We start from the raw sequence: 26,737 nt of genomic DNA on the forward strand, positions 1-26,737 counted from the left end.
GCCTGTAGTATTCTGATTATCATAAGCTCAGTACTGAGATAATCAAGCAGGTAGTAGGCTCCGGTATTATATCCCGGCTGGCTGGTGGACCTGGATTATCAAAGTTGTAGTATTCTGTATTATCTAAAGTCTTGGCAGATTCTGGCATTATAATAAAGCGGATTCTGGCATACTAAAGCACTATTCTGATTATAATAAAGTCTGTAGTATTCTGCTATTATAATAAAGCGCTGGGCAGTATTCTGCTATTATCATAAAGTCTGTAGTATTCTGCTATTATCATAAAGTCTGTAGTATTCTGCATTAGGATAAAGGCTCTGGCTGAGCTGAACATCATAACAGTGCAGGAGAGGATCATAAAGTCTGGCTGTATCATAAAGTCTGTAGTATTCTGTATTATCATAAAGTCTGTAGTATTCTGTACTATAATAAAACCTGTAGTATTCTGTATTATAATAAAGCCTGTAGTATTCTGCTAATATCATAAAGCCTGTAGTATTCTGTATTATCATAAAGTCTGTAGTATTCTGTATCATAAAGTCTGTAGTATTCTGTATTATAATAAAGCCTGTAGCATTCTGTTTATAATAAAACCTGTAGTCTTCTGTATTGTAATAAAGCCTGTAGTATTCTGTATTATCATAAAGCCTGTAGTATTCTGTATCATAAAGTCTGTAGTATACTGTATTATCATAAAGTCTGTAGTATTCTGCTATTATCATAAAGCCTGTAGTATTCTGTATTATCATAAAGTCTGTAGTATTCTGTATCATAAAGTCTGTAGTATTCTGTATTATAATAAAGCCTGTAGTATTCTGTTTATAATAAAACCTGTAGTATTCTGTATTGTAATAAAGTCTGTAGTATTCTGTATTATCATAAAGTCTGTAGTATTCTGTATTATAATAAAGTCTGTAGTAATCTACTATTATAATAAAGTCTGTAGTATTCTGTATTATCATAAAGTATGTAGTAATCTGCTATTATAATAAAGCCTGTAGTATTCTGTATTATAATAAAGTCTGTAGTATTCTGTATCATAAAGTCTGTAGTATTCTGTATCAAAGTCTGTAGTATTCTGTATCATAAAGTCTGTAGTATTCTGCTATTATAATAAAGTCTGTAGTATTCTGCTATTATCATAAAGTCTGTAGTATTCTGTATTATAATAAAGCCTGTAGTATTCTGTATTATCATAAAGTCTGTAGTATTCTGTATTATAATAAAGTCTGTAGTATTATGCTATTATCATAAAGTCTGTAGTAATCTGCTATTATAATAAAGCCTGTAGTATTCTGCTATTATAATAAAGCCTGTAGTATTCCGTATTATAAAGTCTGTAGGAATCCCAGGCGGGCTCCTGCACTATCTGGGTCGGCCGCCCACCTGTCGATTTCCTCCCGCGTAGTGATCTCCAGTGCTAGCTGTGCCACCAGAGACTCTGGATTCGAGCCCAGGCTCTGATCCTGCCAGTTCACCGGGAGGTCTGGGGCGAATGGCCTATTGTCGTCCGGGTTAGGGAGTCTTTGGCCATGTAGTTCCTCTGTCTCATTGAAGAGCGACTCCTGTGCAGGCGTGCAGGTTACTCATGACTTATAATGAAGCACAATGTTTCCTCTGAAACATTGGTGCAGCTGGCAAACGAGTGAAACTAATTACAGCCTATCTGGGTTGTGTTTCACAGAGACAGGTATGGCAATCACCCACGTCTCTACAACGACTCAAGCTACCGTAAATACGAGTTGTAATGATGAGACAAGATAGTAACTACTAACAATTTGATACTAGGCAATTGGGGAGAAAAGGGGGTAACATTTAAATTAAACATTTAAAAATGAATTCCAACTTGCAATACAAACCCCAAGAAAATTACAGAAATACAACATATCCAACCCATGTCACACATTTGAAGCCAAACATATAACAAAAAGTCATGGCTAATATAGCCAACAGCTACATGTAACATTTAAATTAAACATTTAAAAATGAATTGCAACTTGCAAAACACGTACAAGCCTACATCGCCCATAGCAATCCTCGATAGTCGATCACTATTGGGGGGTCTTTCTCATGGCTACCCATGTATTTCCATGGAAATATAACGTTTATTTGGAAAGTTATAAGTATATAGATATTTATAAAGCATTCATGATTTGTGTAAATGTAATATACTAACTATTACTAACTATTATTAAATATGAAAAGGAAGAGGACATTATGACTTTTTTAGGACACGAAACTCAAAGTTTAGGACTTGAGACTTGATGGTCTTGACTTGAGATTTGCCTCGGCATTGCCTGTCTTGACTTGGGACTTGAGTGCTAAGACTTGAGACTTAATTGTGACTTGTAAAACAGTGACTTGGTCTCACCTCTGCTGAAAATGTTTTGGATGTTCAACACTTATAGACCCAGTGTGTGTGTGTGTGTGTGCCTGCCTGCCTGCCTGCCTGCCTGCCTGTCTGTCTGTCTGTCTGTCTGTCTGTCTGTCTGTCTGTCTGTCTGTCTGTCTGTCTGTCTGTCTGTCTGTCTGTCTGTCTGTCTGTCTGTCTGTCTGTCTGTCTGTCTGTCTGTCTGTCTGTCTGTCTGTCTGTCTGTCTGTCTGTCTGTCTGTCTGTCTGTCTGTCTGTCTGTCTGTCTGTCTGTCTGTCTGTCTGTCTGTCTGTCTGATGAATCACTCACTGTAGAGAATAAGAGACTCTGTCTGTCTGTCTGTCTGTCTGTCTGTCTGTCTGTCTGTCTGTCTGTCTGTCTGTCTGTCTGTCTGTCTGTCTGTCTGTCTGTCTGTCTGATGAATCACTCACTGTAGAGAATAAGAGACTCTGTCTGTCTGTCTGTCTGTCTGTCTGTCTGTCTGTCTGTCTGTCTGTCTGTCCTGTCTGTCTGTCTGTCTGTCTGTCTGTCTGTCTGTCTGTCTGTCTGTCTGTCTGATGAATCACTCACTGTAGAGAATAAGAGACTCTGTCTGTCTGTCTGTCTGTCTGTCTGTCTGTCTGTCTGTCTGTCTGTCTGTCTGTCTGTCTGTCTGTCTGTCTGTCTGTCTGTCTGTCTGTCTGTCTGTCTGTCTGTCTGTCTGTCTGTCTGTCTGTCTGTCTGTCTGTCTGTCTGTCTGTCTGTCTGTCTGTCTGTCTGTCTGTCTGTCTGTCTGTCTGTCTGTGTGATAAAGAAAGAAAGAAGTAAATTGAGCGGCAGTCCCGAGGTAGAGGCACTGACTATTGATAGTATCTTAAATAATTCTAGTGTAGTAACCCTTATGGACCTCACTATCTGCCACATTGAGTTCTAGTGTAGTAACCCTTATGGACCACACTATCTGCCACATTGAGTTCTAGTGTAGTAACCCTTTTGGACCACACTATCTGCCACATTGAGTTCTAGTGAAGTAACCCTTATGGACCACACTATCTGCCACATTGAGTTCTAGTGTAGTAACCCTTATGGACCACACTATCTGCCACATTGAGTTCTAGTGTAGTAACCCTTTTGGACCACACTATCTGCCACATTGAGTTCTAGTGTAGTAACCCTTATGGACCACACTATCTGCCACATTGAGTTCTAGTGTAGTAACCCTTATGGACCACACTATCTGCCACATTGAGTTCTAGTGTAGTAACCCTTATGGACCACACTATCTGCCACATTGAGTTCTAGTGTAGTAACCCTTATGGACCACACTATCTGCCACATTGAGTTCTAGTGTAGTAACCCTTATGGACCTCACTATCTGCCACATTGAGTTCTAGTGTAGTAACCCTTTTGGACCACACTATCTGCCACATTGAGTTCTAGTGTAGTAACCCTTATGGACCACACTATCTGCCACATTGAGTTCTAGTGTAGTAACCCTTATGGACCACACTATCTGCCACATTGAGTTCTAGTGTAGTAACCCTTATGGACCACACTATCTGCCACATTGAAGAGCTCTGGGTTCAGTGAATTATCACTTCTACCTCTAATCAGAAATCATAGGATTCGTTCATGCTCCTTAGATGCCAGGTTAGGGTTACTAACTAATGTTCTGTCATGGTCTATGGACTCCCTGAAGTAGCCTTGGCAACCCCCTTTGCCATCCCATGTAAAAAAAAAGAAGCTCTAGTTACGCCACTGCCTGTAACCAGTCCATGGACAAGGTATGACATTCAGCTTTGGTTGTATTTCCCTGGTTACAGGGTAAGCAAATCAACATGTCATTTTGTTATTTGGGTCAACTATCCCTTTAAGTTACAAACGCTATACAAACTCCCATAGGGATTGAATTGGTTCCATTTTGTTCATAACTATAACTTTAATTATTACTTTCTATGCCACAAGGTACATCGTCAGTCTGCATCACACAATATAGCGGAGTTTATACATGCAGCCCAATTCTGATCTTTTACCCAAGTCTTGGCAAAATATCTGATCTGACTGGTTAAAAGACCAATAATTGGACCAAAATATATGAATTGGACAACCTGTATGAATCAGAATTGTGCTGCCTGTGTGAACGCAGGGAGTGAGGTACAGCTCTTATTCCAGCCACAGTCTGTAGCCTACTTGAACAGCAACCAAGCTCAGATCTAGTGGGACACAGGTGGCCTATGGTATCTTTGTATAAAATATTCAATAGCATTAGAAACTCCTGGTACTCTTAAAGCACCACTCGAGACCTCATCTCATTCAGTCCTCTCATATGCGGAAAAAGAAACAAACACTTGAATAACAAATAAGGCAATTTACTGGGAAACAATTGCTATTGCTACCCACAAAGGATTGATCCTGGATAAGGCACAGACAAAACATCTGTGTTTCTTCCTCAGTACGTCTTTATGATTGTTGTTTGCTTTCTCAGGAATGGAGACATGTGGGGATTTGGTTCACACCCATACAGGACGCCAGAGATCCAGGCAAGCAGACAGTGTTTCGGGAATAGTATCGTGGTAGAACTGTGCAAGTACTCGTACATCATAACACTGTCTGGTAGGTGGTGAAAGGTCTGGAGGTTTGCCTGGGGGAGACTGAGGACTGAATACTGGAGAAGGCCATGAGGAGCTGAAAGACAGGCATTTCTCCCTTAACACCTCAGGTTGATTGATCACACACATTAGGGAAGTCGTTCAACCCAGGGTTCAACTAAAAGACAATACATACAGTGTAGATATAGGGTTTCACACTTCGGTTGATTTGATCATTTATGATGTCAATAATTGATATGTTTGATTCACATCTCAACCAAAAATCGAAGTTGAAGAATAGGACTAAATCAAATCAAACGTATTTAAATTTACATTTAATTTAGTCCTATGCTTTAACTTAGATTTTGGGTTTAGATAAGAGATGTGAATCCAACGTATAAATTATTAATTTGTAGACAAACTGGAATTAAAGTCAGACTAAGTCAGTGGCACAAGATATACATCTCCTTCAAATGTTGATATTTCGTTGCATTGACAACAAAACACAATTCAACATGACTTTTGCAATACACTATATAGAATTTTAACTTGTCCACAAGTGTGTTGGATTCATGTCTCAAACTAAACCAAAAATGCAAGTAAAGAATAGGATTAAGCTAGTGTCTCAGATGAAACTATCCAAGCACTAGATACATCTCCTTTAAATCTTGATATTTGGTTGCGTTGTCAATCTAAAACAATTCGATATCACTTTTGTAAGACAGTAAAAAGCCTAAAGTAGTGACTCCCCATCCCACATGAGGGAGCGTAATCATCGCCTGACACTAATTAGCATAACGCAACGGACATAAATATTCCTAAAAAATATTCCTATTCATGAAAATCACAAATGAAATATATTGAAACACAGCTTAGCCTTTTGTTAATCACCCTGTCATCTCAGATTTACAAAATATGCTTTACAGCCAAAGCTAGACAAGCATTTGTGTAAGTTTATCGATAGCCTAGCATAGCATTTTGTCCATCTAGCAGCAGGTAACTTGGTCATGGAAATCAGAAAAGCAATCAAATTAAATCGTTTACCTTTGATGAGCTTCGGATGTTTTCACTCACGAGACTCCCAGTTAGATAGCAAATGTTCCTTTTTTCCAAAAATATATTTTTTTTTATGCGAAATAGCTCTGTTTGTTCTTCACGTTTGGCTGAGAAATCGCCCGAAAATTGCAGTCACAAAAACTGTGAAAAATATTCAAAATTAGCTCCATAATATCGACAGAAACATGACAAACGTTGTTTATAATTAATCCTCACGGTGTTTTTCAAATATCCATTCGATAATATATCAATCGGGACAATTCGTTTTTCAGTAGGACCGATTGGAGTAATGGCTACCTCTGTATTTTATGCGAGAATCTCTCTGGGAGCATCAGGTGACCACTTGCGCAATGTAGCCGATTACGGTTATTCTTCAACATAAATGCGTAAAACTACATCACAATGCTGTAGACACCTTCGGGAATACGGAGAAAGAGTAATCTGGTTGATAGCCCATTCACTGCTCAATAGGGACTCATTGGAACGCATCGCATTCAAAACATGAGGCACTTCCGGATTGGATTTTTCTCAGGCTTTCACCTGAAACATCAGTTTTGTTATACTCACAGACAATATTTTTACAGTTTTGTAAACTTTAGTGTTTTCTATCCTAAGCTGTCAACTATATGCATATTCTAGCATCTTGTCCTGACAAAATATCCCGTTTACTACGGGAACATTTTTTTTCCAAAAATGAAAATACTGCCCCGAGTCACAACAGGCTAATTAGGCTACCTTACAAACTAATGTACAGTTGAAGTCTGAAGTTTACATACACTTAAACTAGTTTTCATGACTCCAGTCTTTCAACCACTACAAATTTCTTGTTAACAAACTATAGTTTTGGCAAGATGGTTAGGACATCTACTTTGTGCATGACATGAGTAATTTCTCCAACAATTGTTTACAGACAGATTATTTCACTTATAATTCACTGTATCACAATCCCAGTGGTTCAGAAGTTTACATACACTAAATTGACTGTGGCATTAAACAGCTTGGAAAATTCCAGAAAATTATGTCAACGCTTTAGAAGCTTTGGATAGGCTAATTGACATAATTTGAGTCAATTGGGGGTGTCCCTGTGGATGTATTTCAAGGCCTACCTTCAAACTCAGTGCCACTTTGCTTGACATTGTGGGAAAATCAAAAGAAATCAGCCAAGACCTCAGAAAACAAATTGTAGATCCCCACATGTCTGGCACCTCCTTGGGAGTAATTTCCAAATGCCTGAAGGTACCACGTTCATCTGTACAAACAATAGTACGCAAGTATAAACACCATGGTACCACGCAGCTGTCATACCGATCAGGAAGGACACGCGTTCTGTCTCCTAGAAATGAACATACTTTGGTGCGAAAAGTGCAAGTCAATCCCAGAACAACAGCAAAGGTCCTTGTGAAGATGCTGGAGGAAACAGGTACAAAAGTATCTATATCCACAGCAAAACGAGGCATATATCGACATAATTTGAAAGGCCGCTCATCAAGGAAATAGCCATTACTCCAAAATCGCCATAAAAAGCCAGACTACGGTTTGCAACTGCACATGGGGACAAATATCATACTTTTTGGAGAAATGTCCTCTGGTCTGATGAAACAAAATAGAACTGTATGGCCATAATGACCATCGTTATGTTTGTAGCATAAAGGGGGAGGCTTGCAAGCCGAAGAACACCATCCCAACCGTGAAGCACTGGGGTGGCGGCATCATGTTGTGGGGGTGCTTTGTTGCAGGAGGGACTGGTGCACTTCACAAAATAGATGGCATCATGATATATTGAAGCAACATCTCAAGACATCCGTCAGGAAGTTCAAGCTTGGTCGCAAATAGGTCACAAAGCCCTGACCTCAGACCCATGGAAAATTTGCGGGCAGAACTGAAAAAGCGTGTGCGAGCAAGGAGGCCTACAAACCTGATTCAGTTACACCAGGTCTGTCAGAAGGAATTCACCCTACTTATTGTGGGAAGCTTGTGGAAGTCTACCCGAAACATTTGACCCAAGTTAAACAATTTAAAGGCAATGCTACCAAACACAAGTTGGGTGTATGTAAACTTCTGACCCACTGGGAATGTTATGAAATAAATAAAAGCCGAAATAAATCATTCTCTCAACTATTATTCTGACATTTCACATTCTTAAAATAAAGTGGTGATCCTAACTGACCTAAGACAGGGAATTTTTACTAGGATTAAATGTCACAAATTGTGAAAAACCTGAATTTAAATGTATTTGGCTAAGGTGTATGTAAACTTCCGACTTCAACAGTAACAGTTTTTATTCAACCTTAAAATTAGTAACTTATACATGGCCACATTTTAAGGTTACTGTACCTATAAAAGTCTTATTGTGGGATCATAGCAAGCGTGCATGGTCAAGATAGCATGCAAAGGTTGCAATTTTGTGGAGATCTTCACATTACAAATATCCAAACAGAATCTCCAACGGCATTGATCACTTGCACCATGTACTTTTAATGTATTCTCAACTGCAATCCAGGTCATTTGGTTCCGCTATTAGATGAAGCGCGGTGAAAACACACATTTGACAATGTATTCCCATTTCAACTTTGTTGTGTCTTTAATTGGTTGAAAGTGCAGTGATAACACATTTAGATTACTACTCAAACAGAATGTCTCAGAGGGAATGTCCCAGTGGGAATGTCACAGTGGGAATGTCAGTGGGAATGTCCACAGTGGGAATGTCCATAGTGGGAATGTCCACAGTGGGAATGTCCATAGTGGGAATGTCCATGGTGGGAATGTCGCAGAGGGAATGTCCACAGTGGGAATGTCCACAGTGGGAATGTCCACCGTGGGAATGTCCACCGTGGGAATGTCCCAGAGGGAATGTCCACAGTGGAAATGTCCACAGTGGGAATGTCGCAGAGGGAATGTCCACAGTGGGAATGTCCATAGTGGGAATGTCCACAGTGGGAATGTCCATAGTGGGAATGTCCACAGTGGGAATGTCCACAGTGGGAATGTCCACAGTGGGAATGTCCATAGTGGGAATGTCCACAGTGGGAATGTCCACAGTGGGAATGTCCATAGTGGGAATGTCCACAGTGGGAATGTCCACAGAATGTCCATAGGAATGTCCAGAGGGAATGTCACAGTGTGGAAATGTCCACAGTGGGAATGTCCCAGAGGGAATGTCCACAGTGGGAATGTCCATAGTGGGAATGTCCATAGTGGGAATGTCCACAGTGGGAATGTCCACGGTGGGAATGTCCATAGTGGGAATGTCCACAGTGGGAATGTCCATAGTGGGAATGTCCACAGTGGGAATGTCCACAGTGGGAATGTCCATAGTGGGAATGTCCATAGTGGGAATGTCCATAGTGGGAATGTCCACCGTGGGAATGTCCATAGTGGAAATGTCCACAGTGGGAATGTCCATAGTGGGAATGTCCATAGTGGGAATGTCAACAGTGGGAATGTCCATAGTGGGAATGTCCATAGTGGGAATGTCCATAGTGGGAATGTCCACCGTGGGAATGTCCATAGTGGGAATGTCCACAGTGGGAATGTCCACCGTGGGAATGTCCACAGTGGGAATGTCCACAGTGGGAATGTCCATAGTGGGAATGTCCATAGTGGGAATGTCCATAGTGGGAATGTCCACAGTGGGAATGTCCCAGAGGGAATGTCCATAGTGGGAATGTCCATGGTGGGAATGTCCATAGCTGGAGCAGCAGCAGGGGGGGGGGTGAGAAGTGGATGAAACAATAATAAGGGATTGGCAACATTGATGGGGGTGGGGGCCACAGCGGCTCGCGGGTCCCCCTATTTTAGCAGCCCTCCTCAGTGAAGAGAAAACTTTGAAGTTAAACATTTAATTGCCTGCAATTCTACACATTTTGCCATAAGATGGAGACAAATGTTTGCAGCTGTTAATAAGAGTATTTGATGAGGCCGCATATTGTCCATGACAAATGCATCATCAGTAACATTCCACCATGACGGCTTCACTGCAGTAACGTCGCGCTGGGTCAAAGGAAACGAGCTGTTTAAAAGAACACGTTAGGACTCTTGTCAGGCTTTTGTCACATCTAATGCCCATGTCAATGAGAGGCCCAGGCCCTTTTGTGTGGTGCGGAGTGCAAATCTGTACATGAAGGACGGGTGGACAACCCCCCCACCCCCCGACAGAGGTCAGACGAATAGAACGATCTCCCCAGAGCTGGGAGGATGATAGGGGACTGGAGTCAGCCCTGTGGCCTCTTGATGTCCATCACACCTCTGCCACTGTGTCTGTCTCTCCGTGGGGGCCCAGTGCAGGTCAGGGGCAGTCATGTGACCTTTAGTGGCATAAATTGAATTCCATCAAACTTTATTTAAACATCAATGGGAATTGTTTATACTAGGTAACGTTGTGTGTGTGTGTAAATACGTGACGTTGATACATTAATCTATCGTAATATCTTCATTCAAGAAAAAAAACATTTGACTTTTTATTTTTAACTACAGAAAGTGTATAAATGCAGGAAACTATTAGAGTCAGAAGAATCCCATGGCAAAGCTAAGCAGACTTGACCCAGGCAAGGCAGCTGAACTGAGGCAGTCCTTTTCGTTCAGTCATATGAGCCCTGGGGCCAGGGTAGCAGAGGATGGTTCATCCTCTCAACATTAGCCCCATTGTGAGCGCAGAGCGCCTGGGTGACCATGCTAAATGCAGTGTTGTTGTTTTTCATTATAACGTATTATATTTCATTATATCTCCCCTAATCAGTTGTCTCAATATGGCTGACATGGTTGCTTCCCCAGGTATAGGCCGTCATCGTTGATTTCGATGGTCAAACATATTGTTACTTTATGTCGTTATCCATTTTATAGTGTATTGCAGAATAAACAGTTGCTTTGCTGGAGAATCATGATGACTTTATATTTCAAACTTTTATATCAAACAATGTGTTGAAAACTCTGTGTGAATGAACAAAGACATTGAAATTGTTTGTCTGTGGAAGCATGAAAGTTAACATTTTATGACAAAAAGATGTGCATATATTTCTATATATATATATATATATATATATATTTTATTTATATTTTAAATATTTTTTTATATATTTTTTAAATACAATTTTTTTTAATTCAAACTTTATTTAATTAGGCAAGTCAGTTTTAAGAACTAATTGGTATTTACAATGACGACCTAAAATAGCCCAATTGACTGACGTCGGTGGATTTCAACTGAAAGCATTAATAACGGTGTTATCATACTGTTCTCATGTCACCGTTATCCCGGTCCTCTTGTGACCGGTGGGCGTTACCCCGTCCGCGCATGCCCAGTATGTTCTGCGTGTGACCATAGGGCCAGAAGTTCTCTTTCTCATCCACAGTTCTCGGCCTGCACATGAGCGGATCACCAGAGAGCCGCAGTCGCTGATGTCGCGGATGCAGAAGGTCTCATGGAGCTTTTATCAAAGCGACAGTGTTTTTGTTGTATTTTCCTTCACAATGCACTTTAGGATTTCAATAAGATGTTTGTGTGTTTTGAGATAGTGACTTTTCTTCTCGCGTTCAACTTCTACGATTTGGTTCTTACTCAGGGTAAGTCTACTGTTGGGTTTTTCTTATTTCGCTAAACGTTACATACAGTAATTGTCCTGTGTTTAAGTCCATTGTTGTGCTCTTAGGGGTTGTAATTGTTTCAAAACATGCAAGCTCTATACAATGGTAAAGTTCGCTTAGCTGAGAACAAATAATTGTAGGGGACGCAAGTATTCAGTGCGCTGAGTTTGACTTTTTGATTCACTCCTACAGCGTAGCCTACAGTCCGCATCTTGCAATATGAGCGACCAACAACCGTTGTACATATTTATTAATAACAGAATGGACCATACCTTGTGTTTTCTAACGGTAGCCTATTTTGTATTGATATAGTTTTTACTCTTATTTTGGAGGGAATACACTAAGTCACTTTCCATATAGGTTTCAATTGTGAACTTGATATCCGTCATATTTCTCCACATTGTATCACGCTGGTTTTCTTCCTCAATTTCTTACCAATTCTATCACGAAAATTGGGAGGGTCGCTTTGCCGGTGATGGACTTGTAACCAGCCCATAGCTTGGAGCCTATATCGGTGATGGAGCTGTAACCAGCCCATAGCTTGGAGCCTATACCGGTGATGGAGCTGTAACCAGCCCATAGCTTGTAGCCTATACCGGTGATGGAGCTGTAACCAGCCCATAGCTTGGAGCCTATAACGGTGATGGAGCTGTAACCAGCCCATAGCTTGGAGCCTATACCGGTGATGGAGCTGTAACCAGCCCATAGCTTGGAGCCTATAACGGTGATGGAGCTGTAACCAGCCCATAGCTTGTCGCCTATACCGGTGATGGAGCTGTAACCAGCCCATAGCTTGGAGCCTATACCGGTGATGGAGCTGTAACCAGCCCATAGCTTGGAGCCTATACCGGTGATGGAGCTGTAACCAGCCCATAGCTTGGAGCCTATACCGGTGATGGAGCTGTGTCCAGCCCATAGCTTGGAGCCTATAACGGTGATGGAGCTGTAACCAGCCCATAGCTTGTCGCCTATACCGGTGATGGAGCTGTAACCAGCCCATAGCTTGTCGCCTATATCGGTGATGGAGCTGTAACCAGCCCATAGCTTGTCGCCTATACCGGTGATGGAGCTGTAACCAGCCCATAGCTTGTCGCCTATACCGGTGATGGAGCTGTAACCAGCCCATAGCTTGTCGCCTATACCGGTGATGGAGCTGTAACCAGCCCATAGCTTGTCGCCTATACCGGTGATGGAGCTGTAACCAGCCCATAGCTTGGAGCCTATATCGGTGATGGAGCTGTAACCAGCCCATAGCTTGTCGCCTATACCGGTGATGGAGCTGTAACCAGCCCATAGCTTGTCGCCTATACCGGTGATGGAGCTGTAACCAGCCCATAGCTTGTCGCCTATACCGGTGATGGAGCTGTAACCAGCCCATAGCTTGTCGCCTATACCGGTGATGGAGCTGTAGCCAGCCCATAGCTTGGAGCCTATACCGGTGATGGAGCTGTAGCCTATGCCGGTGATGGAGCTGTAACCAGCCCATAGCTTGTAGCCTATACCGGTGATGGAGCTGTAACCAGCCCATAGCTTGTAGCCTATACCGGTGATGGAGCTGTAACCAGCCCATAGCTTGGAGCCTATACCGGTGATGGAGCTGTAACCAGCCCATAGCTTGGAGCCTATACCGGTGATGGAGCTGTAACCAGCCCATAGCTTGTCGCCTATACCGGTGATGGAGCTGTAACCAGCCCATAGCTTGTAGCCTATACCGGTGATGGAGCTGTAACCAGCCCATAGCTTGTAGCCTATACCGGTGATGGAGCTTGTAGCCTATACCGGTGATGGAGGTGTAACCAGCCCATAGCTTGTAGCCTATACCGGTGATGGAGCTGTAACCAGCCCATAGCTTGTCGCCTATACCGGTGATGGAGCTGTAACCAGCCCATAGCTTGTAGCCTATACCGGTGATGGAGCTGTAGCCTATGCCGGTGATGGAGCTGTAACCAGCCCATAGCTTGTAGCCTATACCGGTGATGGAGCTGTAACCAGCCCATAGCTTGTAGCCTATACCGGTGATGGAGCTGTAACCAGCCCATAGCTTGGAGCCTATACCGGTGATGGAGCTGTAACCAGCCCATAGCTTGTCGCCTATACCGGTGATGGAGCTGTAACCAGCCCATAGCTTGTCGCCTATACCGGTGATGGAGCTGTAACCAGCCCATAGCTTGTAGCCTATACCGGTGATGGAGCTGTAACCAGCCCATAGCTTGTAGCCTGTACCGGTGATGGAGCTTGTAGCCTATACCGGTGATGGAGCTGTAACCAGCCCATAGCTTGTAGCCTATACCGGTGATGGAGCTGTAACCAGCCCATAGCTTGTAGCCTATACCGGTGACGGAGCTGTAACCAACCCATAGCTTGTAGCCTATACCGGTGATGGAGCTGTAACCAGCCCATAGCTTGGAGCCTATACCGGTGATGGAGCTGTAACCAGCCCATAGCTTGGAGCCTATATCGGTGATGGAGCTTGTAGCCTATACCGGTGATGGAGCTGTAACCAGCCCATAGCTTGGAGCCTATACCGGTGATGGAGCTGTAACCAGCCCATAGCTTGGAGCCTATATCGGTGATGGAGCTTGTAGCCTATACCGGTGATGGAGCTGTAACCAGCCCATAGCTTGGAGCCTATACCGGTGATGGAGCTGTAACCAGCCCATAGCTTGGAGCCTATACCGGTGATGGAGCTGTAACCAGCCCATAGCTTGGAGCCTATACCGGTGATGGAGCTGTAACCAGCCCATAGCTTGGAGCCTATACCGGTGATGGAGCTGTAACCAGCCCATAGCTTGGAGCCTATACCGGTGATGGAGCTGTAGCCTATACCGGTGATGGAGCTGTAGCCTATACCGGTGACGGAGCTGTAGCCTATACCGGTGATGGAGCTGTAGCCTATACCGGTGATGGAGCTGTAACCTATACCGGTGATGGAGCTGTAACCAGCCCATAGCTTGGAGCCTATACCGGTGATGGAGCTGTAGCCTATACCGGTGATGGAGCTGTAGCCTATACCGGTGATGGAGCTGTAACCTATACCGGTGATGGAGCTGTAGCCTAGACCGGTGATGGAGCTGTAGCCTATACCGGTGATGGAGCTGTAGCCTATACCGGTGATGGAGCTGTAACCAGCCCATAGCTTGGAGCCTATACCGGTGATGGAGCTGTAACCAGCCCATAGCTTGGAGCCTATATCGGTGATGGAGCTGTAACCAGCCCATAGCTTGGAGCCTATACCGGTGATGGAGCTGTAACCAGCCCATAGCTTGGAGCCTATACCGGTGATGGAGCTGTAACCAGCCCATAGCTTGGAGCCTATACCGGTGATGGAGCTGTAACCAGCCCATAGCTTGGAGCCTATACCGGTGATGGAGCTGTAACCAGCCCATAGCTTGTAGCCTATACCGGTGATGGAGCTGTAACCAGCCCATAGCTTGTAGCCTATACCGGTGATGGAGCTTGTAGCCTATACCGGTGATGGAGGTGTAACCAGCCCATAGCTTGTAGCCTATACCGGTGATGGAGCTGTAACCAGCCCATAGCTTGTCGCCTATACCGGTGATGGAGCTGTAACCAGCCCATAGCTTGTAGCCTATACCGGTGATGGAGCTGTAACCAGCCCATAGCTTGTAGCCTATACCGGTGATGGAGCTGTAACCAGCCCATAGCTTGTCGCCTATACCGGTGATGGAGCTGTAACCAGCCCATAGCTTGTAGCCTATACCGGTGATGGAGCTGTAACCAGCCCATAGCTTGTAACCAGCCCATAGCTTGGTGATGGAGCTGTAACCAGCCCATAGCTTGGAGCCTATACCGGTGATGGAGCTGTAACCAGCCCATAGCTTGTAGCCTATACCGGTGATGGAGCTGTAACCAGCCCATAGCTTGTAGCCTATACCGGTGATGGAGCTGTAACCAGCCCATAGCTTGTAGCCTATACCGGTGATGGAGGTGTAACCAGCCCATAGCTTGTAGCCTATACCGGTGATGGAGCTGTAACCAGCCCATAGCTTGTCGCCTATACCGGTGATGGAGCTGTAACCAGCCCATAGCTTGTAGCCTATACCGGTGATGGAGCTGTAACCAGCCCATAGCTTGTCGCCTATACCGGTGATGGAGCTGTAACCAGCCCATAGCTTGTAGCCTATACCGGTGATGGAGCTGTAACCAGCCCATAGCTTGGAGCCTATACCGGTGATGGAGCTTGTAGCCTATACCGGTGATGGAGGTGTAACCAGCCCATAGCTTGTAGCCTATACCGGTGATGGAGCTGTAACCAGCCCATAGCTTGGAGCCTATACCGGTGATGGAGCTTGTAGCCTATACCGGTGATGGAGCTGTAACCAGCCCATAGCTTGGAGCCTATACCGGTGATGGAGCTGTAACCAGCCCATAGCTTGTAGCCTGTACCGGTGATGGAGCTTGTAGCCTATACTGGTGATGGAGCTGTAACCAGCCCATAGCTTGTAGCCTATACCGGTGATGGAGCTGTAACCAGCCCATAGCTTGTAGCCTATACTGGTGACGAAGCTGTAACCAACCCATAGCTTGTAGCCTATACCGGTGATGGAGCTGTAACCAGCCCATAGCTTGGAGCCTATATCGGTGATGGAGCTGTAACCAGCCCATAGCTTGTAGCCTATACCGGTGATGGAGCTTGGAGCCTATATCGGTGATGGAGCTTGGAGCCTATACCGGTGATGGAGCTTGGAGCCTATATCGGTGATGGAGCTGTAACCAGCCCATAGCTTGGAGCCTATACCGGTGATGGAGCTGTAACCAGCCCATAGCTTGGAGCCTATATCGGTGATGGAGCTTGTAGCCTATACCGGTGATGGAGCTGTAACCAGCCCATAGCTTGTAGCCTATACCGGTGATGGAGCTGTAACCTATACCGGTGATGGAGCTGTAGCCTATACCGGTGATGGAGCTGTAACATAGCATGTTGTGTTCGTGACATTAAATTGTGTAATACGTGTTACGTCGTTGCTCATCGGTGAGAATAGCCTGTGTATGAGGCTACAGTAGATGAGTGCTCCCACAAGAGTATAGCTAGATATCATTGATGTTAAATCTCAACGTTTTACTTGTTAGGTAATAACATGGCTAAACATTTGACACACCAATCAAGTGTATGACAATGATGAGCTGCTGATCCTTCACACCAGGCAATTAGCAAATACAGAGGTGTGCTTACACTTGTATTGGTGTTAGAGGTCTGCCCTTGACTTTGCTTAAGTCATTGAATAAGGCAATAGTTGTTGTATGTTGACATGTGTGACACTTTAACAATGTGTTAACCAGTTGGCGCACCCACGTTTCAACATGTAGGCATACAGTAGGCGTACCCTTTAAACGTTACTCGTCAATATTCATTTGTCCGACATCATTCAGCTGATTCCTCAATCGTTACGGATGGGGTTAGTCGGCAGCTATTATTTCGCATCTGGCGGTGTGGACACTTTGATGTTGAGAAAATTGCTGTTTGTCCACATGCGCTCAGGATGTGGATTACTCCGCGTAAAATATCGCTTTAAACTTACTGACACAAGACATCTGTCACGGTGTGCGTCGAAGATGAAAGAACATCGCTTAGAACTTCAGTTGGGAACAATGATGTATGTTAAAACCTAGATTGCTAATTGCTATGTATTGGCCAATGAAAGGCTTTGAAGCCTGTTGGCCATATTGGCACTCCCCAGAAGACACAGACCTACATAGACTGGAATTCGACAGTATTTCAATTAAATGTTTCAAGGACAATCCATTTACTATTTAATTATTTTTGGTTGTAGTGGGGACAGTAACACTGTTACTAAAAATATATATATGTTTCTATATATATATATTTTATGTTTAGCTCACATAATATAATTTAAAAGTCTGCATTAAGGTGTCTGTAATAGAATATACTTGGCAAAAACGAATATAGACATTAATAAATGCATTTCTATAGCTTCCAAAATATTTTTAACACCGGTCGGGGAGTGCCAAGATGGAGGTGCGGTGGCTTCAAAACAGTGCCCCCTGTCAGTCATCTAGTCTTTATATAAATCATTGGTTTGGACCCATATTTGCAAGCTGGCATTATGAAGAGGACAAAGTCGCCTACACACAGGGCCTTTTTTTTTATGTTCTAAAATGGGAATGATAGTGGCCTCGCACCTTGGGAACATCTGTGCAACTAGTTTGATCCCTTCCAGACCACTACACTGCCTCAAGATAATGGTTTTCTCATTGTCCAACTCCCTCAGTTACTTCATGTAAAAGGAAATGTCCCCGGTTAGCTGAAACTATCTCTCCCTTTTAGTTTCTTTTCAAGCATCCGCTATTGAGACTAGGCATCCCTTTAAAAAAAATCTGCAATCAATTTAACCTTTCAAGAGAACCACAATGGAAATAAGTCCCAGACTTTATTGTGTGTTGTCCTCAATGATTTTTAAACTATTTAAAAATATATATATATTTTTTATCCCTTTTTCTCCCCAATTTCGTGGTATCCAATTGTTTTAGTAGCTACTATCTTGTCTCATCGCTACAACTCCCGTACGGGCTCGGGAGAGACGAAGGTTGAAAGTCATGCGTCCTCCGATACACAACCCAACCAAGCCGCACTGCTTCTTAACACATCGTACATCCAATCCAGAAGCCAGCCGCACCAATGTGTCGGAGGAAATACCATGCCCCTAGCAACCTGGTCAGCATGCACTGCGCCCGGCCTGCCACAGGAGTCGCTAGTGCACGATGAGACAAGGATATCCCTACCAGCCAAACCCTTCCTAACCCAGACGACGCTAGGCCAATTGTGCATCGCCCCACGGACCTCCTGGTCGCGGCCGGTTATGACAGAGCCTGGGCAAGAACCCAGAGTCTCTGATGGCACAGCTGGCGCTGCAGTACAGCGCCCTTAACCACTGCGCCACCCGGGAGGCCTTGTCCTTGATGATTTAACAATGGAAATTAGTCCCTATGATTTAACTTCTTCGGGATAGTGGGCAGTATTTTAACATCCGGATGAAAAGCGTGCCCAAAGTAAACTGCCTGTTACTCAGGCCCAGAAGCTAGGATATACATATGCATGGTAGTATTGGATAGAGAACACTCTAAAGTTTCTAAAACGGTTAAAATAATGTCTGTGAGTATAACAGAACTGATTTGGCAGGCAAAACCCCAAGCACGATCCATCCAGGGAATTGTGTTTTCCAATGCCTTTCTATGGGAAACCTGATTTATTCGGGCCCAGATTGCAGTTCCTCTGGCTTCCACTAGATGTCAACAGTCTTTAGAAATTGTTAGATGTTTTTCTTTTGAGAAATGAAGAAGTACTCCTATTCTTCTATGTGTCACTCAGAAGGTCTCTATTCTTTTGGTGTGCGTGAACAAGAGCCGCTCCATGTTGTTTTTCTTCGGTATTGGAAACGGTTTATCCCGTCTTATATTTTATCGTTTATTTACATTTTAGGGTACTTGAGTTTGGATTAGAAACGTTGTTTGAAATGTTTGGACCAAGTTTACAGGTAACTTATTAGATACTTTGTAGTCATGTTGGGCGAGTTGGAACCTGTGTATTTCTGAATCAAACGCGCCAAATAAATGGACATTTTGGGGATATAAAGAAGGAATTTATCGAACAAAACAACAATTCACTCTGTCACTGAGACATTTAGGATTTCAAAAAGATGAAGATCTTCAAAGGTAAGGCATTTATTATATTGTTATTTCTAACTTTTGTGTCGCACCTGGCTGTTTGAAAAATGATTTTCATGTTTCTGTATGCGGGGCGCTGTCCTCAGATAATCGCTTGGTGTGCTTTTGCCGTAGAGCCTTTTTGAAATCTGAAGTTAAGCTTTATTTTGATGTAGTACACTTATATTTTCGTGAATGTTGAATGTTTATATTTCTGTAGTTTGAATTTGGCAATCTGCAATTTCACCGGATGTTGTCAAATCTATCCCTCTAATGGGATTGGTGCTTTAAGGGAGCCCTTAACTCACGTGCACGTATAGCTTTTTCAAGTTTTATGTGAGCTGGTTTTATAAAATGGTCAAATGAATAAACTAAATTAAAACTAAATCCTCAAAGTAAGGCTGTTTTAGGAACATGAGAGGCAGAATAGAATGGATGGCATTCCTTACCTCAGCATGTTGTGCCATGCTTTTAAAGCCCACAACAAGAAAAACATTTCAACCAGGTTCTGAGGGATGGCGAGTAGTCTTCTAGCTCTGCCGAGTGGAGATTATAAGAGCACAAGGCCATTAAAGCCAGATTGTTCTTCAAGATGTTCAAACGTTCATAGATGACCAGCAGGGTCTAATAATAATCACAGTGGTTGTAGAGAGTGCATCAGGTCAGTAACTCAGGAGTAAATGTCAGTTGGCTTTTCATAGCTGAGCATTCAGAGGTCAAGACAGCAGGTGCGGTAGAGAGAGAAAGTCGAAAACAGCAGGTCCGGGACAAGGTAGCACGTCCGGTGATCAGGTCAGGGTTCCATAACTGCAGGCAGAACAGTTGAAAATGGTGCTGCAGCATGAACAGGTGGACTGGGGACAGCCAGGAGTCATCAGGCCAGGTAGTCCTGAGGGGAGGGAGAGAAGGAGAGAGAATTAGAGGGAGCATATTTAAATTCACACATTACACCTGATAAGACAGGAGAATTACACCAGATATAACAGACTGACCCTAGCCCCCCGGCACATAAACTATAGCAACATAGATACTGGAGACTGAGACAGTAGGATGTCGGGGACACTGTGGTCCCATCAGACGATACCCCAGGACAGGACCAACCAGGCAAGATATAACCCCTCCGACTTTTCCAAAGCACAGCCCCCCACACCACGAGAGGGATATCAACAGACCAACTTACTACCCTAAGGCAAGGCTGAGTAAAGCCCACGAAGATCTCCTCCACCGCACGAGGGGGCACAAAACAAGTAGATTGGATTTGAATAAGTCCAGAGCAGACTGTCTGACCAGCAGGCTCAGAGGCTGGCCGCAACAACAGGATATTATATAATAGAACAAGATGTGCTCCTTGTTTGATCGCTTGCCAAAAAAAAGACACTGAACTGATTCTTATCACCACTACCAATCCCACACACACACACACACACACACACACACACACACACACACACACACACACACACACACACACACACACACACACACACACACACACACACACACACACACACACACACACACACACACAGGCACACACTCATGCACAAATGCATGCACACACCACTTCCCTTCTTTCCCCTCTACCTGGACGTTTGTTCGCTTGTTAATTTACTCTATCCGTCTCCGTACGCCCAATTTTTCAGTTTTTGATTTGATAAAAAAGTTTGAAATATCCAATAAATGTCGTTCCACTTCATGATTGTGTCCCACTTGTTGTTGATTCTTCACAAAAAAAATACAGTTTTATATCTTTATGTTTGAAGCCTGAAATGTGGCAAAAGGTCGCAAAGTTCAAGGGGGCCGAATACTTTCGCAAGGCACTGTATACTTGTGTATTGATTTTAAGAAAGGCATTGGTGTTTATGGTTAGGTTCATTGGTGCTGCAACGATTGTGCTTTTCTTCTGCGAATGTGCTTTTGATAAATTAACAGGCACCGCATTGATTACATGCAACACAGGACAAGCTAGTTAACCTAGTAATATCATCAACCATGTGTAGTTAACTAGTGATTATGTGATGATTGATTGTTTTTTATAAGATAAGTTTAATGCTAGCTAGCATTTTACTTTAGCTCCTTGCGGCACTCGCGTAACAGGTGGTCAGCCTGCCACGCAGTCTCCTCGTGGATTGCAATGTAATCAGCGACCAAAAATGCCGATTACCGATTTGTTATGAAAACTTGAAATCGGCCCTAATTAATCGGCCATGCCGATTGGTCGACCTCTAATGTGTTCTATTTCCATGAATCCCAATTATTTAAAGTTTAGTTTTTTACTTTTGGTTTTGAACATCAGCTTCAAACAACGGTGTCGATGGTACTATGATTCTCTACACTACACTTGTACATGGTCCTATGATTCTCTACACTACACTTGTAGATGGTACTATGATTCTCTACACTACACTTGTAGATGGTACTATGATTCTCTACACTACACTTGTAGATGGTACTATGATTCTCTACACTACACTTGTAGATGGTACTATGATTCTCTACACTACACTTGTAGATGGTACTATGATTCTCTACACTACACTTGCTTGTTTTGTCACATTAACCGAAATTAGGAAAACTATTAGAATGTTTGCAACCAGAAAAGGGTGTAGAAATTTCTGTATAGTGCATCTTTAACGTCGCAGTTGAAATCGCTCGTAGTCTTAACGGATGCCTCAGACCTCTCGTAGAACAGCTCAGTGAGTCATTAGATCACCATTTACACTCCCGAGTCACTTTCCACACAGAACATCTCTGCTAAACATATGGGATGGCCTCAATTTGCAAGGATGGCCTCAATTTGTTTTATGAAAACGTGATAACCGAATTATATTAAAGCTAGATTATTAGCCTGAATATTGACCTCACTTTCATGTATGTGCAATCGAAATAACTACCTAGTATTAAACTATTAGGCTATATCTGAACTGCTTCAATGTTCATACCAAGGCTACTATTATCTCAAAGCTCACACTCTCTGTAGCCTAACTAATTATATTAAAGGTCAACATATTAGGTATATGGCAACGTCGATTAACTTATTTTAATTGTTTAATTATTGAATTGTTTTGACTTTGGCTTTATTCATTCGTGTTCACAGTTTACCCAAACTGAAGAAATGCATAATTTACATAATCAAATTTTTTATTTGATTTATTTCACCTTTATTTAACCAGGTAGGCAAGTTGAGAACAAGTTCTCATTTACAATTGCGACCTGGTCAAGATAAAGCAAAGCAGTTCGACAGATACAACGACACAGAGTTACACATGGAGTAAAACAAACATACAGTCAATAATACAGTATAAACAAGTCTATATACGATGTGAGCAAATGAGGTGAGAAGGGAGGTAAAGGCAAAAAAGGCCATTGTGGCAAAGTAAATACAATATAGCAAGTAAAACACTGGAATGGTAGTTTTGCAATGGAAGAATGTGCAAAGTAGAAATAAAAATAATGGGGTGCAAAGGAGCAAAATAAATAAATAAATTAAATACAGTTTGGAAAGAGGTAGTTGTTTGGGCTAAATTATAGGTGGGCTATGTACAGGTGCAGTAATCTGTGAGCTGCTCTGACAGTTGGTGCTTAAAGCTGGTGAGGGAGATAAGTGTTTCCAGTTTCAGAGATTTTTGTAGTTCGTTCCAGTCATTGGCAGCAGAGAACTGGAAGGAGAGGCGGCCAAAGAAAGAATTGGTTTTGGGGGTGACTAGAGAGATATACCTGCTGGAGCGTGTGCCAATTTAAATACCAATTTAAAAAAAAACATTTAGAATACAGAACACATGGCGAACATAATACAAACACTTAGAATACAGAACACATGGACAAGATAATACAAACAATTAGAATACAGAACACATGGACAAGATAATACAAACACTTAGAATACAGAACACATGGACAAGATAATACAAACAATTAGAATACAGAACACATGGACAAGATAATACAAACACTTAGAATACAGAACACATGGACAAGATAATACAAACAATTAGAATAGAGAACACATGGACAAGATAATACAAACACTTAGAATACAGAACACATGGACAAGATAATACAAACAATTAGAATACAGAACACATGGACAAGATAATACAAACACTTAGAATACAGAACACATGGCTAACATTATACAAACAATTAGAATACAGAACACATGGCCAACATAATACAAACAATTAGAATACAGAACACATGGACAACATAATACAAACACTTAGAATACAGAACACATGGCCAACATAATACAAACACTTAGAATACAGAACACATGGCTAACATAATACAAACACTTAGAATACAGAACACATGGCCAACATAATACAAACACTTAGAATACAGAACACATGGCTAACATAATACAAACACTTAGAATACAGAATACAGAACACATGGCCAACATAATACAAACACTTAGAATACAGAACACATGGCTAACATAATACAAACACTTAGAATACAGAACACATGGTTAACATAATACAAACACTTAGAATACAGAACACGTGGCCAACATAATACAAACACTTAGAATACAGAATACAGAACACATGGCCAACATAATACAAACACTTAGAATACAGAATACATGGCCAACATAATACAAACACTTAGAGTACAGAACACATGGCCAATATAATACAAGCACAATAGACTAGAAAACATGTCTTCTCTTGATGGGAAACTGCATTGTGTAAAAAAAAAACATGACTTTGAATAGGCATAAATCATTTAAGAGCTACAGCAAACTCTTTAGCCTATATTCTGGAAGAATGTTCAGCACGGGACAGCTCCTGTAACGGGACAGCTCCTGTAACGGGACAGCTCCTGTAACAGGACAGCTCCTGTAACGAGACAGTTAAGTGTCCCTTTGTGACAAGTGCACTGCTTGTTTTTTTGGGGGGGTTAATTGGTGTGAAATCTTCAGGCTTTAGTTTTACGATGCATCGTTAAAACTCTCGTAAGTCTAAGTTCCATGGCTTTTGGGAAACCGGGCCCCGGAGCACACATAGACCTGCTGATCACACTGGCTGTCTTTACCTAGCCAGAACCACTGCCAGAACCATTGCCACTAAGGTTTTCTCCTGTTATGTTATGGTAGAATAGTCCAAACCTTATGTGCTTATGTAGATAATGTGAAGTCAGGCATGCATGCACAGAAATGTGTTATGTTGTTGTTCCCAAAAGGATAGGAGCACTTACTGTTGGGTCTTGGCTGAATTTTTGTGGGCTGTGGTGGGCATTGTGGCTCAAAGCATTGTGATTGTGTTTGTTGAATTCCAGAACCTGTGTTTGATGACCCAAAAAGTGGGTCATCAATCGTGGTTGAACATTAAAAGGATATTTTGGCAATTATCTACTTCCCAAGAGTCAGATGAACTTGTGGATACAATGTTTATGTCTCTGTGTCCAGTAGGAATGAAGTTAGAGGTAGTTTTGCAAGCCAATGGCAATAACTGGAAATCTGTGGGTATCTGCTAGCATGCTAGCAGATGCCCTAGACTTCCAGTCATTATACTAACACTGGTTAGCAACTCCCTTTAAACTGCGAATCCCAAAGTATCCATTTAAGGAACCACCATGTTTGGAGATCAGAAATGAAATCAATCAAATGTATTTAGAAAGCTATTTTTACATTAGCAGACGTCACAACGTGCTGTAGAGAATCCCAGCCTAAAACCCCAAACAGCAAACAATGCAGCTGTAGAAGGCCTGTTATTTTGTTTTTGAAGATTGTAATGTGCCAGGAGCAGTGTGATTGGTAATTGCTGTATTTCTTATTTGTTGCTATGAGGTTCCTAAATGGAAGTTGATGGACTTAGTCTGGACCCTGATTATGGATCAGTCATCCATCTGATTTTAGCTCAGAGACACATCACTATATCACTCTCTTCCCCCTGGTTGTTTTACGAGTGTCTCAATCCTCACAGATGTCATTTAAAACAGCTGGAGGAAGACATTAGCAATGACAAAGCCTTAGGTTTTTGATATCTAGCACTTCATCCATCATGTAGCTTTGTGGGAAGAATTGTTTTTTAAATGTCTTCAATGGAACAGACTTTTATAGATGCAAGAAACTACTTATGGTTACATAGATTACAAAAGTTACATAGATTACAAAGTATATTTTTGTCTCTGCTTGTTATATTATTGACATTTTTGGGTCTGGAGAGAAATGACACAGAGCGAAAGACAAGGCAACCTCCACAAGAGTGTCCACGCAGGAAGCAGACTGGCAGGAAACGTGGAGCAGTGTTTTTGGGGCCCGCGTATTGAAATTCCACTCTTCACCGGCAGCTATATGTTTCAGCCAGGGCTAGCACTGCTGCTATTTCGTTTGAAGCCCACAGAAAACTGGAAACAACTTTCATCGGACCGTAGGAAGGTAGTGAGCAAAAAATGCAGCCATCTTTGGCCGGCCAGCATCAACACACACTCCAAATATCAGAACCCGGATTCACAAAACATCTCAGTGCAAGAGTGCTGATCTCAGATCAGGTTTATTATGATCTAAAAGGCAAAACTGATCCTAGATCAGCACTCATCCTGAGATGCTATGTGAATACAGGCCCATACATACAGTAAGCTAAGCAAAGAAAACAGCTGAATAAAGCAACTGAACCAACCGAGGCCCCGACCAGCCCACAAGAGAAAGACAGACACAACACTGGCCTGTCTCAGTCTGGCTGGTGCCAAGACTCCAGCATCAAACAGATCGGTGGTGTGGACCGAGGGGTTTTACTCCAACCGCACAGGGCCACATAGCTACTGTACTCACCCACACGTTACAGAGGCCTGGGTGAGCAACAGAGCCATAGAAATACAATACAGGCTTTGGTAGCGTTTCAAATGGGGACTTTTTACAGGTGCCATGTTGGCACCTACAGACATAGATTCTGCCATGAATGTCAATTGGATTGTTATTGTCATGGAACTATGGAGGATAGTGTGCTGAACTCTATCTATAGGCCTGGGTGAGACTAGATAATGTAGCTGTAGTGGCTTAAAGATGGACGTCTCACACTGCATGTCTATCAGCGTTTAATTCTACATATTTTACATATTTGTCAAAATGACTCTTGGTCAGAGGTTTGTAATTTTCTCAGTGGGCCCTAATACTGTTCTATTGTAGTGCCCATTTCCCTCCTCCCTCTCTCCTTCCTCCCTCCTCCCTCTCTCCTTCCTCTCTCCTTCCTCCCTCTTCCTCTCTCCTTCCTCCTCCTTCTTCCCTTCTTATGCCCTTTTCCCTCCCCCTTCCTCTCTCCTTCCTCCCTCCTTCCTCCCTCTTCCTCTCTCCTTCCTCCTCCTTCCTCCTCCTTCTTCTCTTCTTATGCCCTTTTTCCTCCCCCTTCCTCTCTCCTTACTCCCTCCGTACTCCCTCTTCCCCTCTCCTTATTCCCTCCGTACTCCCTCTTCCTCTCTCCTTATTCCCTCCGTATTCCCGCTTCCTCTCTCCGTATTCCCTCCGTACTCCCTCTT

General features: G+C 42.8%; 1 protein-coding gene across 1 annotated transcript in view; it reads left to right on the forward strand.

Annotated features, from left to right (window-relative positions):
- The first annotated feature begins 11,331 nt into the window (after nucleotides 1–11,331).
- The window catches only part of LOC123991413 (reversion-inducing cysteine-rich protein with Kazal motifs-like), a 95,644-nt gene continuing 80,238 nt past the window's right edge, over nucleotides 11,332–26,737 (forward strand). The window contains exon 1 of the mRNA XM_046292989.1: nucleotides 11,332–11,551. Within this exon, the coding sequence (XP_046148945.1) occupies nucleotides 11,482–11,551 (70 nt within the window). The 5' untranslated portion in view covers nucleotides 11,332–11,481. The remainder of the gene's footprint in view (nucleotides 11,552–26,737) is intronic.

The sequence above is a fragment of the Oncorhynchus gorbuscha genome, linkage group LG12 (genome assembly GCF_021184085.1).
Source record: "Oncorhynchus gorbuscha isolate QuinsamMale2020 ecotype Even-year linkage group LG12, OgorEven_v1.0, whole genome shotgun sequence".
Classification (NCBI taxonomy): Eukaryota; Metazoa; Chordata; class Actinopteri; order Salmoniformes; family Salmonidae; genus Oncorhynchus; species Oncorhynchus gorbuscha.